This window comes from Triticum urartu, unplaced genomic scaffold (genome assembly GCF_003073215.2).
Source record: "Triticum urartu cultivar G1812 unplaced genomic scaffold, Tu2.1 TuUngrouped_contig_2041, whole genome shotgun sequence".
Classification (NCBI taxonomy): Eukaryota; Viridiplantae; Streptophyta; class Magnoliopsida; order Poales; family Poaceae; genus Triticum; species Triticum urartu.
In genome coordinates this window covers 11653-27672 of record NW_024112506.1, presented here as the reverse complement: position 1 = coordinate 27672, position 16020 = coordinate 11653, and the positions used below count along the sequence as shown (strand labels likewise).

Genomic DNA, 16020 nt, shown 5'->3' with positions numbered 1-16020 from the left:
TGCATGTGCCTATTCTGAGTCGTTTCACCCACATCGCATTCATTTTCTTTCTGCAGTGTACGTCCCATTGCAAAGAAAGAAAGAAAGAAATTATACGTCGTTGCCAAAGATGGCACACGCGCTCGGCTGGGTGCAATAAGGCAATGCAGATAGGCAGCAAGCTAGCTTCCTCTGCCCGCCGTCTCCTCCCTGCCTGTTCACATCACATGCTTGTTCCAGTGATAATAATCTGGTAGTAGTGTGGTGTGACTGACTTATTGAGTGCCGATCCCATTGCAAAGACAGAAAGACAGAAATTAATTGCGCATTGGGAAAGATGGCACACGCGCTCGGCTCGGCTCGGTGCATTCCAGCTTTCCTGCAACCAACCAAGCGATCACATCACATACTTGTTCCCAGACCGCACTGCAACACTCGCTTGTCTCTCTGTCTTCTCTCCCTCCCCGCGTACTACGTCAGAGGCCTCCCGCCTCCCCGCCGGCAAGTCTCGTCTCCTTGCGAAGAAGCATCCCCGTCTCCCCGCCTCTTCTTCTCGACGGTGCTGCTGGAACTAGCTAGCTACTAGTCAAATACTTCTTCTTTCTCTTCCTCCCAGTTGAAATTAAGCTTTCTTTTTGCGGCAGAGGACCATGGACGGCAAGAAGCCCAAGATCCCGGCTGACGTCCGGCGGGCCAGCCAGTGGGCGCTCGTCAACGCCTCCTTCCACCTCTTCTCCTTCTTCGCCGTGCGCCCGTCCGCCGCCTATGCCGTCGCCCGCTACGAGGCCACGTGCAGCGAGGTGCGTGCGTGACCCCTTGCCCCTTGCATACCACACATTCCGAATCTCCGATCGGTTCGGTTCATCTTGCGCCAAGTCTTTACGTACGGTGTTGGTCCTGCAGTGCGTGGCGCTGACGGACAAGCTGAGCGGCCTCTGGCTCGTGATGCTGTGGTGCGCCGCAGCCCAGGCGGCCGCCGCGGGGCTGGCGCTGATGCTCCCGTGCCGCGACAACGCCAACCTCGCGCTCAGGGTCACCATCGTCGGGCACTACATGTACGCCGTCGCCGTCCGCCTCCTCCTCGAAGCCGACCCAGGATTCCTCTTGGGCTGGATCGTCGGCCCCGCGAGCATCGTCGTCTTCGCGGGCGCCGACTTCGTCTGCTTCCGTGACCTCCTCCAGCTGGGAGATGAGGACTGAATGACTGATGAACAGGGTGTTCATCTAGCTGCGCCTGTAGGGGGTCATCTCATGAGAGGAGTCGAGGACTGACTCATCACTGGTGAGTATGTGTCAATCTAGTACGTAGTAGTGGTGTAGTTCATTGTTAATTGGAGCGACATAGAGATCTCCTTAGCTAGTACTACATGGCACTTGATCGACTGTATAGCCTTGGCTGTGGTCGTCTTGATTTGATGCACTTAATTGGAGTAACTTTCCTCTGTAGTAAGTACTATGATGAGACATGCATGAGAGTACGTTATATCCAGCTTCCGGACGGTTAATGTCGGTGAAATTGCTGATGTTTACTTCTACTATATACTAGAAGAACGCCTGTGCGTTGCTACGGGCTATTCGTCATGTAATTTTCAACACCTAAGCCAAACACAAAACCATCCCAGAACGCTTCCTTTTGTTTTTTTGTTCAACCCTACCCTTCTTGCTCGGTTTCCCACTGTAGCGGAACATTTCTCGCTGGAGCCACCTCTTTTAAAACCAGATGACATACACCTCATCTTCACCGTGCATTGCAACATGAATTAAAATTTTCATATTTGCAATATATAGAGTTGGTTAAACTAACACATACTATTGACATAGAACAACAAATAAAGATCACTCTCAAAGATCCATTCAACTTTGCAAATGCACATTCACATTGAAGGCGAGTGACAACCTGAACGTATTCCTAGTTATCAATAAGCAGTACTGCCAATAAGCTCCACCTCCATCCCACATACAATTCATTGCTAGAAGGGGTAATTGTTGTTCTTCTCGTCCTCGTCCTTTCCCATATCTTCTACTCCTAACCACTCCGCCAACCATTTTGTTGGTGCCAACCAACACCACGTTAACATCATGTTATTTCCAACACCTGAGCCAAACACAAAACCCATCCCAGTACGCTCCCTTTTGTTTTTTTTGTTCGACCCTACCCTTCTCGCTCGGTTTCCCGCTGTAGCGGAACATTTCTCGCTGGAGCCACCTCTTTTAAAACCAGATGACATCCACCTCATCTTCACCGTGCATTGCAACATGAATTAAAATTTTCATATTTGCAATATATAGAGTTGGTTAAACTAACACATACTATTGACATAGAACAACAAATAAAGATCACTCTCAAAGGTCCATTCAACTTTGCAAATGCACATTGACGTTGAAGGCGAGTGACAACCTGAACGTATTCCTAGTTACCAATAAGCTCCACCTCCATCGCACATACCATTCATTGCTAGAAGGGGTAATTGTTGTTCTTCTCGTCCTCATCCTTTCCCACATCTTCTACTCCTAACCACTCTGCCTACAATTTTGTTGGTGCCAACCAACACCACATTAACATCAATACATTCGTCAACGACGCCTTGTCTCCGTCTTTCTCCTTCATCGCCAGTTTTAGTTCTCGTTCCTACTTATTTTCTGTAATACTCCTTTCTTTTTTGTTTATTTTTTGGAACACTCTTTTCTTCTCCAACACTATGGACCACTTGGTGGCTTTAGTTTTTTTGTACTTCTTATTCTCCGAACACTCTTTCTTTCTACTATAGCATAAATCACCCGGCCAATGTTGTGTCGTGTTGTCCCCCCTCACGAACGTGTCGACAATGGTCAGCGTGTTGACATCCTTCAGAGCATGGTCGTCATCTATCTTGGTGAACACAAGGATGCCCATGTCGCGAGCGCATGATGGCCGTTGTTTATGTTGGCAAGTGGTGCTCGGCCATGTCGCTGAAAGCCTGCTCATCGTCCATGCCCACGAGCGCTTTCAAAATAATTCGGCGCGATTAACTGCTTGCATGATTAATTAAGTACACAAATAATTAATGGCCTACCTAATTCTCTACATGCCTAATTAAATGCCAACAAATCAATTAATTATCCGCCTAATTGGAAAAAATCCTACCTCTAATTATCTGTAGGCATAATTAATTGTCTACCTAATTAATTGCAGACTCATCCTTAACTACATTCCATCTTCTATTATACTCTTCAACCACTAGTAGAAAAAGGGTCAAACGTGAAGCATATTAGTGCCGGTTTGTATTTGAGCCGGCACTAATGTATACATTAGTGCCGGTTCCAACGGCTAGCCGGGCCGCTTTCATTAGTACCGGTTCGTGGCGAACCTTTAGCACCGGTTCGTGCCACGAACCGGTACTAATGAGAGTGGTGGCAGTATATTGTCAGAATGGGGCCCCTCCAGCCCCTTTAGTACCGGTTCTTGGCACAAACCGGTACTAAAGGTCGTCCTACATAAACCCTTCGTCCACCCGAGCTCGCTCTGTTCTTCCCCTTTCCCCTCTCCTCTCTGTTCTTCCCCTCTTCCTCTCGAGCTCATCACACATTTTTCCCAAAATTTGTCAAGATTTGAAGGCCCCCATCCATTCAAATGATCACAAAGGTTAGCAACTTTGTCCTTTCATCTCTCATTGCTAGATTAGCTCTTGCAATGCTTTATATAGTGATTAATTTGTGAGTTTAGTAATTTGGGAGGATATATATATATGTGCTAGTATTTGATTTATATGCAATTTGAGGTCAAAAATAACACTTAGTTTGCATATGTAGGTGTGGTTTACTTAGTGCCTTCTAAATCTGCATCGTAGCCACCGTCGATCGCCCGCACCGTCCCGTCGCCGGCACCACCTTGTGGTGAGCCTCTTGTTCATGAAATTTTATATAAAAATTGATATTTGTGTGATTTGGATATATAGTTACTCGTATAATTATCTTACCCGTACGTTGTTTGTTATACATATAGTGCCATGGTTTTTGATATCCGTCCCCGTCGGCCCTAGTCCTTGTTATGATTCGGATGTGGTATGTATATTCTCTTTTAAAACTAGTTGCATTTCGTGTTTATGACAAATTATGCCCATCAAGTTGACATAGAAATTTTTTCTAGGAGGTATGTGAACCGGAAATTCCAACCGACCCTATTGCCGAGAGGTTAAATTTAGTTGAAAGAGAAAACGAGTACTTGAAAGAAAAATTGAAAAGAATTGAGGGGGAGAAGATGGAATTGGAGTTGCATGTTGCCGATGTCGTCGATGATCACAAGATCAAGATGGAGAAAATGCGCTTGAAGATTAGAAAGATTAGAAAATATGCCATCGATAGTGAGGCTTGGTATCATTATGCTGTTGGATCCATTGTTACCTTAGTTGCGATCTTGATCGTATTTGTTGTTGCATTTAAATGCTTTAGCTAGAGAGTTATTTGTTTGTTGCATTTAAGTGTTGTATGAACTTTATGTATGAACTTGTATTAATTTGGTCTATTCGGTGTTGTGTAATGAAGATGAGCCAGCAATGGATGTACGATGACCGATGCTCTCCCCAGTTCGTTGAGGGCGTGCGTACTTTTCTGCTTGCGGCTGAGGCAAACAAGCGGACGGATGGTTTTATGCCTTGTCCATGTGCTCGCTGTAAGAATGGTCACAATTACTCTACGTCAAGAACCATTCACGTCCACCTGTTTAAGACCGGTTTCATGCCCCATTATAATGTTTGGACCAAGCACGGAGAAAGAGGGGTTATGATGGAAGACAATGAAGAAGAAGAGGACGACGACAGCTATCCTGGCCATGGGTTCCCTGAATACGATGATACAACAATGGGGGAAGAAGCTGAGCCGGTAATGCGGGAAGAAGCTGAGCCAGCAATGCGGGAAGAAGCTCAAGAAGAGGCATCAGATGAGCCCGTTGATGATCTAGGTCGGGCCATTGCCGATGCAAAGAGAAACTGCGCAAGTGATTTGGAGAAGAAGTTGCAGCGCATGTTAGAGGATCACAAAAAATTGTTGTACCCGAATTGCGTAGGTGACAAGAAAAAGCTGGGCACCACACTGGAATTGCTGCAATGGAAGGCAGAGAATGGTGTATCTGACAAGGGATTTGGAAAGTTGCTGGTAATGATAAAGGATATGCTTCCAAAGGACAACGAATTGCCTGAGAGTACGTACGAAGCAAAGAAGGTTGTCTGCCCTCTAGGGTTAGAGGTGCAGAAGATACATGCATGCCCTAATGATTGCATCCTCTACCGCGGTGAGTACGAGGATTTGAACGCTTGCCCGGTATGTGGTGCATTGCGCTATAAGATCTGCCGCGATGACCCTGGTGATGTCGAGGGCCGGCGCCCCAGGAAGAAGATTCCTGCCAAGGTGATGTGGTATGCTCCTATAATACCATGGTTGAAACGTTTGTTCCAAAACAAAGAGCATGCCAAGGCGATGCGATGGCACAGAGAAGACCGTAAGAAAGACGGAAAGTTGAGAGTACCCGCTGACGGCTCTTATCTTCCTGAACTCCATGTTGCAATTCACATATAATCAGCACCGGCACACGCCACCACAACCTCACATCGTGCCGTCATCACCGAGCTCCCCAACCTGCTCGCCACCTGCCGCTACTCCGTGTCCCTATGAGCCTCGGACTGCCCCCCTCTCTGCACGCCTGCCGCTGCTCTGCTTCCTCACCCATTATCCGCCTCCCTATGAGCCTCCGACTGCTCCCCTCACTCCATGCCTGCCGCTGCTCTGCTTCCTCACCCATGATCCCTCTCTCATGCCATAACAGATGAAATATATACATGATGGGTTTCAGCTACAAGCACGGAATGTGGATCAATTACAGCAATCAATCAGCAAACTTACTTATGTTTTCAGAGAGGGCGCCTATTTTTTGTATGAGTTATATCATCAAATCAAACTTTACTGTTTGTCCATTTCTGGTAATTATACCCATCTTTTGTCTGATGTTTTAGAATGCTCACAGTCCAAGTTTTAAAAGTGACCATCAATATATTCAAAAATGTATGGACTTTCCATGTGAAAACTGAATACTATATATAAAAGAGTACCAAGACTATCCACTCAGATTTCCACTGTTGGTCGCATTGTGGTACTTTCCAATAAATTGTTGCTCCAATCCTTTTATTTTATGAACACGTGCTCATCAATTCTTAAAAGAATTACCACTAATAGTTTAAAACTGTATACATTGCGAAAACTAATAACTACTACCTCCATCTCTATTTACATGGCGCCCTTGGGTTTTGTGTTTGAACATTGACCAATAATAGATGATTCACATGTCAGAAATTCAATGGTATAACTTTTATGAACTAACCCACGTTTAGTTAGTCAAAAGTTGAACGCCAAAATATGTGGGGGCATGTAAACAAAGGAAAAAGGTGTGGATTTAATGGTGGAAAAAAGTCAAGCTTGCAAGAGACTTACTGTCCATAACCTTCATTGAATCAGGCGAATCTATACTCCAAGCCAAACATAAAATGTTTGCATAGAGTAGTGCCACACCAACAGGTAATCTTACGATTATTTCGTAATTAAATTACGTTTGCAATTTAAATAGTTACAACCCTATAGGTTCATTATGTAAAATTTGGCATAAGAAAATAAAAATATAGGTCATAAGACAAGAAAATTTGCACTTTATGTGTATTTTACACTATGTTTTTACGTTTGTAATATAACATAAAATATTTTTTACAACGATTATATATTTTCTTACGGTCTCTTTTTACGTCGGAAATAAGATAAAATTTACGGAACGTAAAAATATGGGGCATTGATGGTAAAATAGAGGGGGGTGAAGAATAACTCTTCCTCACCCAGGGTGACGAATAGCGTGATATGTATGTATGTATGTATGTATGTATGTATATATATCAATTGGTCAGCTGCTAGATGCGAGCATGTGGCATTTTTAGTCAGAGTGAGTGACATCGTATCTTTTTTGTAGAGTGTGTCACATCCCAATTTGAATAAACTATAGTCTCGCGTGTAAATCAGTTGTTGGTAAATTATTCTCGAGAAATGACTTGTTAGGGTATGCGATATTATTCACTATATAAAAAAATATGTGACATTTCTCTCATAGCAAACAACTACTTTTTCCAAAAATAATAATCATGTGAGCATAGAATTATGAATGGAATAAGACCCACATCAACATGCAACCATGCATGGAGAAAGAACCACCACAATATTCAACCATGCATTGAAAAATGTTTTTCATTCAACTATTCTACTTATATTCAATAAATATTTTCCTCTACAAAATCAAAGCTAAGTCCAGTAGATTTCATCTCAAAAAAGAACTCCAGTAGGCCTTGCTCCAACTCTATTTGCATGGCATCTTTCTTCTTCAACAAGGACAAAAACATGATCAAGGCATGCAAGATTGAGTTCATTTATAGAAACAAATATGAGGGCTAGTGTTTCATGATGTACTTTCGGGCAGTCTGAGGAAGTACTCAATTAACTCTAAGACTGACAACCATCTAATATGTTACTCAAATACAACGGTGTGCACTATTATTCAGGCCACCCGATATTCAAGTACTAATCGTAGATGAAAAGTTATGATGTCACTAAATCAGGCACTGAAGTGATGGCCAGTTAGCACATACTATCAGATCGATTTACCCCTGCTAAAATAATTACAGTCTAAGTGGCGGACAAAGAAACAATCATATATACTTAGCCTGTAGTTGAATTTGCAGCAGCTGCCCCGAAAGAAGAAAACAGAGCAGCTACATCTATCTCGTGTAAACCATGCTTGTCAATCGAGACACCGTAGCCTCCGACAGAAACACACACAATTGTTCTAACAATTTGTGAGAAGCACAACAAATAATTTAGCCAATGCATAAGGCGGAGCCACTACAAGCAACAATGATCTTGCTCTTACCTCTCTTTCAGAGTCTATTGCAGAATGCCATCATAGCCTCAGCATTGATACACATAACAAATCCAGTCGAGTAGCATCAAGAAAGGAACACGGGCGAGATTGGCAACCCCGTAGTTTCAAGTGCATCATTCTGAAATGCGGACAGAAACACAACGCAACTTGCTATTGCAGTTTCAGGATCGGTCAACATGTATGAAATATGTAAGGAGCAAACAAACTTGTAGAAAGATTAGTAAAACCTGTCACCTGTCCGCACCTTCTTTCTAGTGACGCGGGCAAGCAAGCGACATCAAGGATGCCAGCAAGAGGGAGCAACGAAACACCAGATGTCTCAGCTGAAGTTATTTACGTTCATTCCACTTCGGCATGTGTTCTTTCCTTCATTATGTGTGGATAATATGATTATGCAGTACAAAGAAAAATTATATGCACACAAATCTATTTGGTATCTGCATAAAAAAGACCAAACTGGTTTCTTGCTTCATGTAGAAAAACCATTTTGATCGTTGCCTCTAAAAGGACAGATAACAGAAAAAAGCCCAGATTATGCATCAGAGACAAAATATAGTACCTTGGCCTCTTACAGAACATAGCATCAAGCATTGAGGCAGCCGTATCACCCAGACCATTTTACGAGACTTCGAGGGCGTCAAGGGCGCCGGCCTGTCCTTTATGATTCTGTTTAGCAAGATCTTTTATGATTCTTCCCCATGTTTTTAATCTCAGTTGCATGGGCCACATCAGTTGCAGTTTTTAATCTGACAGAGAACTCAAGAAAAGTTTCATTCAAACCTGCAACATCTGAACTCAGTAACATAGAATTTGAAAATACTATTGCATCTATCGTACATAGATAGGAGGAACGTGAAGGATCATATGATGCTTACCTTCGAGGTTTCTTGAAGGTTGCCATTGGAAACGTAATCGACAATGATCAACCGATCACCACTATACTCAAGAAGCCTACTAAACCTAACCAAATTTAGGTGCTCAAAGCATCGGGTGTCTCTGTCATTCCGGAACTCATGGCCCATCCTCTTCTCATTCATGTTCTGCAATGTAACAGTCACCAAGCTATACAAACTGAAGATAATGCTAATCTATGACCAAACTCAAACCTTGTGACTTTTGTTACTCAGCAAAAAGAAAATTATTACCAGGGTTGACTGTTTCAGCAAATATTACACAAAATGGTACTCCTGGAAAGTTCTCCCCACAAAATTTCAATGCAATTGAGTTCAAAATACATAGTCAAATTAAGATCATACGCGCTGACCAGCTACGTTTGAGGAATAGTACATTATGACACGACAAAATTATAAAATACAAATTCATCTAGGATGAAAGGGCACACAAACCATTGGAGAAAAGACATGGAAGGCGTGTCCGCAGTCATTTAAGTTCCAACATGCCAAATCAATGTCACACATTTGATCAGACAACTCACGTGCATGGTCTATTCCTCCAGACTGATTCTGATTGCCATTAATTATTCTTCTCTACGGAGTATGCCCGTCCAGCACGTGATGCTCGGATTATTTGGGCAGTCGTGGTGGACAAGTCGATTGCTGCCTTGGCGGCCCGTCGTGGTGACGTCCAGCTATTGCCCCGTGGTGATGCGGATAGTACCAAATCTGAAGCAACAAGCATCCAGGCTTCCAAAAATCCAGCGTGAGTATTGGGTGTGGGACGACAGCATCGTGCATGCGTACGAGCGAGGCCTCCTGCCCTCAAGCGATAATCTCTTAGGAGATTACTGGCTCCATGCACGTGATCGGCCTAGGCCTTGCTCGTGTTTGGAGTCTCGCAGGCCAGACATCTGGCGAGCGGGCAGGGGTGGTTCTGATCTTCTGTGGCCACGGGTGTGTACTATGTATACTTGAGGTTGAGAGTTTCTTGGCACAAAAGATCAGACTACTGACACCAAGGGATACAAGAGCTTGCATGGCGCTGTTCCTCTCGGGCGTGTTTGATTGCCAGCTACAGTAGCCACATTGCATATACTTCTCCGCTCAGCCCGGCTCTCGAAAACAGCCTCATATGTGACATCTGCAACTTGTTTGTTTGCCTGCATACGGACTGCCTGCATCAGTGGATCAACTTTGGCATGTTGTTTGGTTGCCTGCATTGTCTCGGCGCATACAACTACATGCTGTTTGGTTGTCCGCATGAGGTATGATTAAGAGCTAGCACTTGCACTTAGCACACAGGGTTAAGAGCTATAGCAGAGGAAGGCGGAGAAGAAACGCAGTGTGCGCCCGACCATGGCGACTGCGGTGGATAGTGGCCGTGGCGCCGTGTCCGACATGACGAGCATAGAGTCGTAGACGAGTGACCTTGTCGGCGGCACGGGGAGCGACACCGTCGGCGAACTAGTTGCGGTGCTCGCGCAAAGACATTTGACAGAGGAGGGGAATATAGTGCCCGCGTCATGGTATCGTCAGTGCAGTGGACGAGAGAGGAGGCCGAGATGATCGACACCGGAAATGACTTGAGTGTAGTAGGGCGAGAGAGAGGAGGCCAAGATGTTCGACCCCATCGGCAGCGCGGCGAACTGCACTGTGCACGGAGGCAGAGGACACAAGAAGAGTAGGTCGAGATGAGCGACGCCGGAAACGACTCTAGTGTAGTAGGACGTGGGCAAGGAGATCAAGGGGAAGGGCTTCGGCGTCGAGAGGGACGAATAGGAGGGCTCTGGGCAGAGGACAGAGGAGCTCGACATGGCGGCATCAGTGTAGTAGACTGTTGCTCAAAGAGAGATGAAGCTACGATCGTCGAAACTAAAAATTTACAACACGAATGTTGTGAGGAACTGCGACAAATCTGACAAAATTCGTCCAGAATAGTTTCGAACGAAAAGACGAAATTAAGAACTTACGACCGACGAAATTATGAACCGATCGCCTGAATGGAACCGTAGCATCGAGGTGCATCTTTTTCGTGTAGAGCTTACCTCGAACCAAAGCACCGTTGTGTGGATCAGAGGGAGGAGATTAGATAGGAGCTTACCGAGGGTTGAAGAAGACCTCACGTAATCACCTCGCATCCCTTGCCCTCGGCTCGGCCTGGCTCGCGAGAAACTGCCGATTCTAGCATTTCCAGCAAGCCAGGCTCTGGGCTGCTTTTAGAAGCGTGCGATGCAGGCCCAATAGTGAAACCAGGCAAACAAACAGACCTCATGCTTCCCACGCGGGCTTGGTTTGGCTCTATGCACGCAACCAAACACGCCCCTCGTGACCTGCCTGCCTACATGTGAAGAGACAAAGACAAGGAATAAGTAAAGAGCTACCCTGTGGATAAAACTCACCCCTATATCCCGCATGCTGGAAAAGAGATTCTGAAGAGAGAGATATGAGAGAGAGAGAGAGATTTTTTGTGACACGGAGAAGAAATGGCAACTCTCTCTCGTTTTTTCTTTTTTGCGAATAACTCTCTCTCGTTGTGTGAGAGAAAAGATAGAGAAAAAAACTGACATGTTCCATGAGATGCGGTGAGAGTCCTGGGAGGAGTAGAGATTGGAGAGAGAGAAAATGCAGTGTTTTTTATGGGTGCGTGCTTTTCTTTCCTCGTCCAGAACATCATGACAAGTTCATGAGTGCAGAGGTTTACATAACCTGACTAATAGTAAATTGCATTTGCACAATTCTAGAAAAATAACTCGATCATTAAAAACTAGAAAACTAGTTGCATTTTTATTCCCGCTTCGGTACAATCCCACACAAAACATATAAAGGGCAATATAGACTTTTGACATGGTATACCCACTTTATACTTGTATGTGCTCTGCATACCCCTGACTGGGCCGGCCCAAGAAATTGCTAAAAAAAAGAATTAAGAGCAACCTCACATGGATTCAAACTCTACACCTCCACCTTAGAAAGAGCAGCTACTTTCCAGTCACCCTCGGACACGTTAGTTGCTAATAAAGAGTGTGCCACTTTAAGAACTAACTACAACACAGAATCCTGGCAGTTTTTGGATTTTTTATCTTTTCTAGGAAATTGTGAATATTTTTTTAAAAAGCGAGTAATGTTTGAAAATCCAGCAATTGTTTCAACAACTCTAACAAACTTTGAAAATTAAAAAAAGTTTGAAACCTTGCCTTTTTTGACAGGAAACATTTTTTAAAATCCTAAATATTATATGAAAAAACGCGTACATTTTTGGAACTTAGAGAAGAAAACTTGTTAATGGGAACATATTGGAAATTCTGAACAATTTCTCAAAGGCGCGAACATTCTAAGTAATTTCCAAACATTTTTTTGATTTTCAGGAAAATATGGAAACAGGAACATTTTTAACATTCTGAACAGTTTTCAGAAAACAATAACCTTTTCGGAAATTCTCGTATATTTTTGGAATTTACTCAAAAATATGAAAACAAGAGAATTTTTTGAATTTTCTAAAAAACTCAAACTTTTTGGGAAACCGCAAACAAGTTTTAAAAACCCGAACATTTTTTGAAAGTTCCAAACATTATGGGAAAACATGAACGTTATTAGAGTTTTGAGAAAAGATTGTATGCGGCAAGAATTTTAACATTCATAACAATTTCTAGAAAAAGAACATTTTTTGAAAATCCTGTACATTTTCTGAATTTATAGAAACAATTGAAAACGAACACTTTTTTAAAACTCTGAAAAACTTTTAAAAATCATGAACAAAATTTGAATTTTCCAACAAAAAACATTGAAATCACAAACATTTTTCAAAAAGGTATATAAATTTGAAAAGAAAACAAGAAACGAAAAAGGAAACATGAAAGCAATGAAAAAGTCAGAAGGGTTGTATGAGAGCACATTTTTTCGGCATCGTCAAATAACCTCAATTTTTTTGTGAGCGTATATGACCAATGCAAGGAACCATGCCAAGTTATTTGAGCTTTCGACATTTTTTGCATTTTCTGGAGTTTTCTGAGTGAACAATGCCCGATAAATGGCCAGACGTGACACAACTTGCATACGATGCTAGAAACTTTCAAATCTGACATGGATGACTTCCATGAGCATGCCCACCTGCTGGCAAAAGTTAGGTCATTTCATGCATGTCCAAAAATAAAGCATATTCAACAGATATTGTTCAGGCAGGCGAGAAGGGTCCGTATGAGAGTACAGGGACATTTTGTGAAATTCCAGATCATTTTTTAAATTTGTATTGAAAAAAGAATCTTGTAGTCTAAAGAAAATTTCAAATTTTTGAACAGGTTTAAAAAAAAGTTCAAGAAGGAGAAAATCAATTAACGAAAAAGAGAAGAATAATGAAAATTTAGAGAAGAAAAAAGTACTTAGGCCCTAGAACATAAAAAAATTCAAAAAAAATTCGCAAATATGAAAAAATGCTGGCAAATTTGAAAATGTTCACATCTTCACCATGTGCATGCCCACCAGTTGACCAAAGTTGATGCTCTTTTTTGAATGTCCAAAAAAATAGCATGTGCAAGCTAGGGTGTCTAGATAGGTGAGAAGGCTCCGCTGAGAGCACGTTGTTTATCAACATCCGTTAAATGACCTCAATTTTTTCATTGACTTGTATGACCAAATTAAATGAAGGCACCATGCCAAGTTGTTTTGGTTTTCTACAAATTTTGCAATTTCTGGAGTTTCCTTAGTAAAAAAGAGGGCGATAGATGGCCGGATGTGACGCAACTTGCATATGGTGTCGAAAATAATTCAAACATGACATGGATGCCTATCATGAGCATGCCCACCATCAAGACATAAAAGTGGTGAGGTATCAAAAGTCTACATGCTTTATCTTGACCCTTGTCATCTATCTGAAAAAACGTGGCAAAAGAAGAAGAAAAAGGTGATGTCCATTATCCGCATGCCACCATCAAGACATAAAATGGTGAGGTACTGAGGTATACATCATGTGCTTCCCAACAACGCAAATTTTCAAGCCATTATCTTGAGTGAGCTTAACTTTCTCTCTTTCCGCAACTTCTTCTAATTTCGAGGTGTGGACAACAAGTTATTCTCTAATTTCAAGATGTGGGCAACAAACCTAAGACATTATTTACTTTGTCAGGAAGAAAGTAGATCATCTACAACAATTAGATTTTCGCTAAAAGCAACAATTCAGATGTTGTTGGACCACCAGAGCCTACATTACCAGCTAGTTGCTTTAGCAAAATGAGATACATGGTCATCCTAATCTATTATGAACACACGGGAAATCGGCGAACTAAAAGTCTGAACCTCTCAATACATGAAACATGTTTCAGCATCCAACAAAACAGATGAAAATCATATCGAACCAATCGCTCACATGCTCACTTTTCAAATGTACATACACAAGAATATTTTTTTGCTACAGCTGACAAATCTTGTTTAGTGTCAACCTGACATTCAGAGAACGTATGGCATAGTGAAATCTTAGTAAAGTTTTTCCATCAAATAAAAGTCTTCTTCACCACAATTTTGATGGGAACTCATATGCACAAAGTTCTAAATAAACTTTAGAACCGATCAAAAGGAATTCTAGCTTCGGAAATCAAGTGAACATTGTTTCTTTGAAGGGGATAACAAGTTAACAACACTTAACCAATATAATATGCTAGATGTGCACGTGCCCCTTCAATGTATCCGCCTCCCCGATAGTTGATGGACGAGGTGAACTCGACATTCCCCAAGCTCGCAATGAGGATGTACATGTGTCCCATTGCTGCTCTCTCTACCTCTCAGATAACGAGCTACCAGTGGTTGTTGTAGTCGGACTGATTACCCACCATGAGCACCGGCCACTAAGAGCACGACGTCGAGAGGTGCAAGCTCAACGCACTCCCTTTCTTGCGTCCATAGCTCGATGCCACTGAAGGAAGTCAACTAATGCACCATCGAAGTTCGCCCTGCATCCAAGCCCCGCCGCAAATCAGAACCACCCGACAGCGCCGATTGTCCTTAGGGGTAGTTGTGCCTGACTGCGGGATGCCGCCATTGAGCCATCAACTGTTGGAATTTTGCTAGTAGGCCTTTGGCCCAAAGCCCAACTAAAATTTTGAAATTCTCTTGGCCCATTCATGCACACATGTGAGTGGAGTGAGTGAGGCTAAAGTTTAGTCCCATCCCAAAAGTTGAGAGAGAGTTGCACATCTTTATAAGGTGAGCTCTTCTACCACTTGTATGAGCATGAGAAGAGGAGACCTACACGCTCGCTCCTCCTCCTCGCTCGCCTCGCCATGCCGCGCCGCGGGTTGCGGGATTGAGCCGAGCCGAGGACAGGGCTATGCACGTTGTCTATATTTTTGCTGCATGGGAAAATTAATGAGTCATTAATTAATAATTAACGGACGCGTTAATTACTGAACCGTTTCCGATTCTTTTGGATCGTGATGACTCGGACGTGGGGTTTACTCCCACGACCTACCCGGCCCGCACTATATAGTCAGGCAGACGTCTACCCTATCCGCTGCCGCTTCGTATGGTTTCTCACCACCGTTCCAGATCATTGCACCGCCAAGCAAGTCTTCTCCATCCCTCCTTACGGCGTGCACCGCGAGAAGGGACAGCAGACCAAGTTTGGTGCCTCGGACGCCGGCAGCGAGTTGTACGTCATAGAGCAATTCTATGACTACAAGATGACTGATGAGCGCCCTGTTGTATAGCAGGCTCATGAGATACAGTCGCTCGCAAAAGAACTTGAGTACTTCAAGTGTGTGTTGCCGGAGGCATCATTGCCAAGCTTCCACCTTCGTGGAACAATTTTGCTACTTCCCTGAAACACAAGAGATAGGAGTTTTCCGTTGCGGATCTCATTGATACTCTTGATGTTGAAGAGAAGGCGAGAGCAAAGGACACACGTGCTCGAGTTGCTGAGGGGGGTTCTAGTGCCCACATGGTACAGAAGAACTCCCAGCCCAACAAGTTCAAAAACAATAAGAACAAAACTCAGGGCAAAGGCAAGTTTGATACAAAGAACAAGCCATCACATTCTACCAACTTTAAGAAGAATTCTCATAAGAAGGGGAAGGGACTTTGCCATGTCTGCGGTGATCCTAATCACTGGGCTCCGAAGTGTCCTAACCGCTTTGAGAAGCGCGAACATGAGAAGAGCGGCAAGTCCGCTAATGTTGTCATCGGTGATACTGATATGAAGGAATCAGGGTACGG

At 43.3% G+C, this 16020-nt stretch overlaps 1 protein-coding gene across 1 annotated transcript; it reads left to right on the top strand.

The window, feature by feature from the left end:
• Positions 1–351: 351 nt before the first annotated feature.
• Positions 352–1484, top strand: LOC125526853. Its single transcript, XM_048691471.1, has 3 exons — positions 352–538; positions 624–779; positions 883–1484. The coding sequence occupies exons 2-3, from the start codon at positions 630–632 to the stop codon at positions 1177–1179; spliced, it is 447 nt and encodes a 148-aa protein (XP_048547428.1). The 5' UTR covers positions 352–538; positions 624–629; the 3' UTR covers positions 1180–1484.
• The last annotated feature ends 14536 nt before the right edge of the window (positions 1485–16020 follow it).

Coding starts and splice junctions, on each gene's coding strand:
- LOC125526853 (XM_048691471.1), top strand. CDS start 630: ATGGACGGCAAGAAGCCCAAGATCCCGGCTGACGTCCGGCGGGCCAGC. Junction 780..882: donor ACGAGGCCACGTGCAGCGAG/GTGCGTGCGTGA, acceptor TTGGTCCTGCAG/TGCGTGGCGCTGACGGACAA.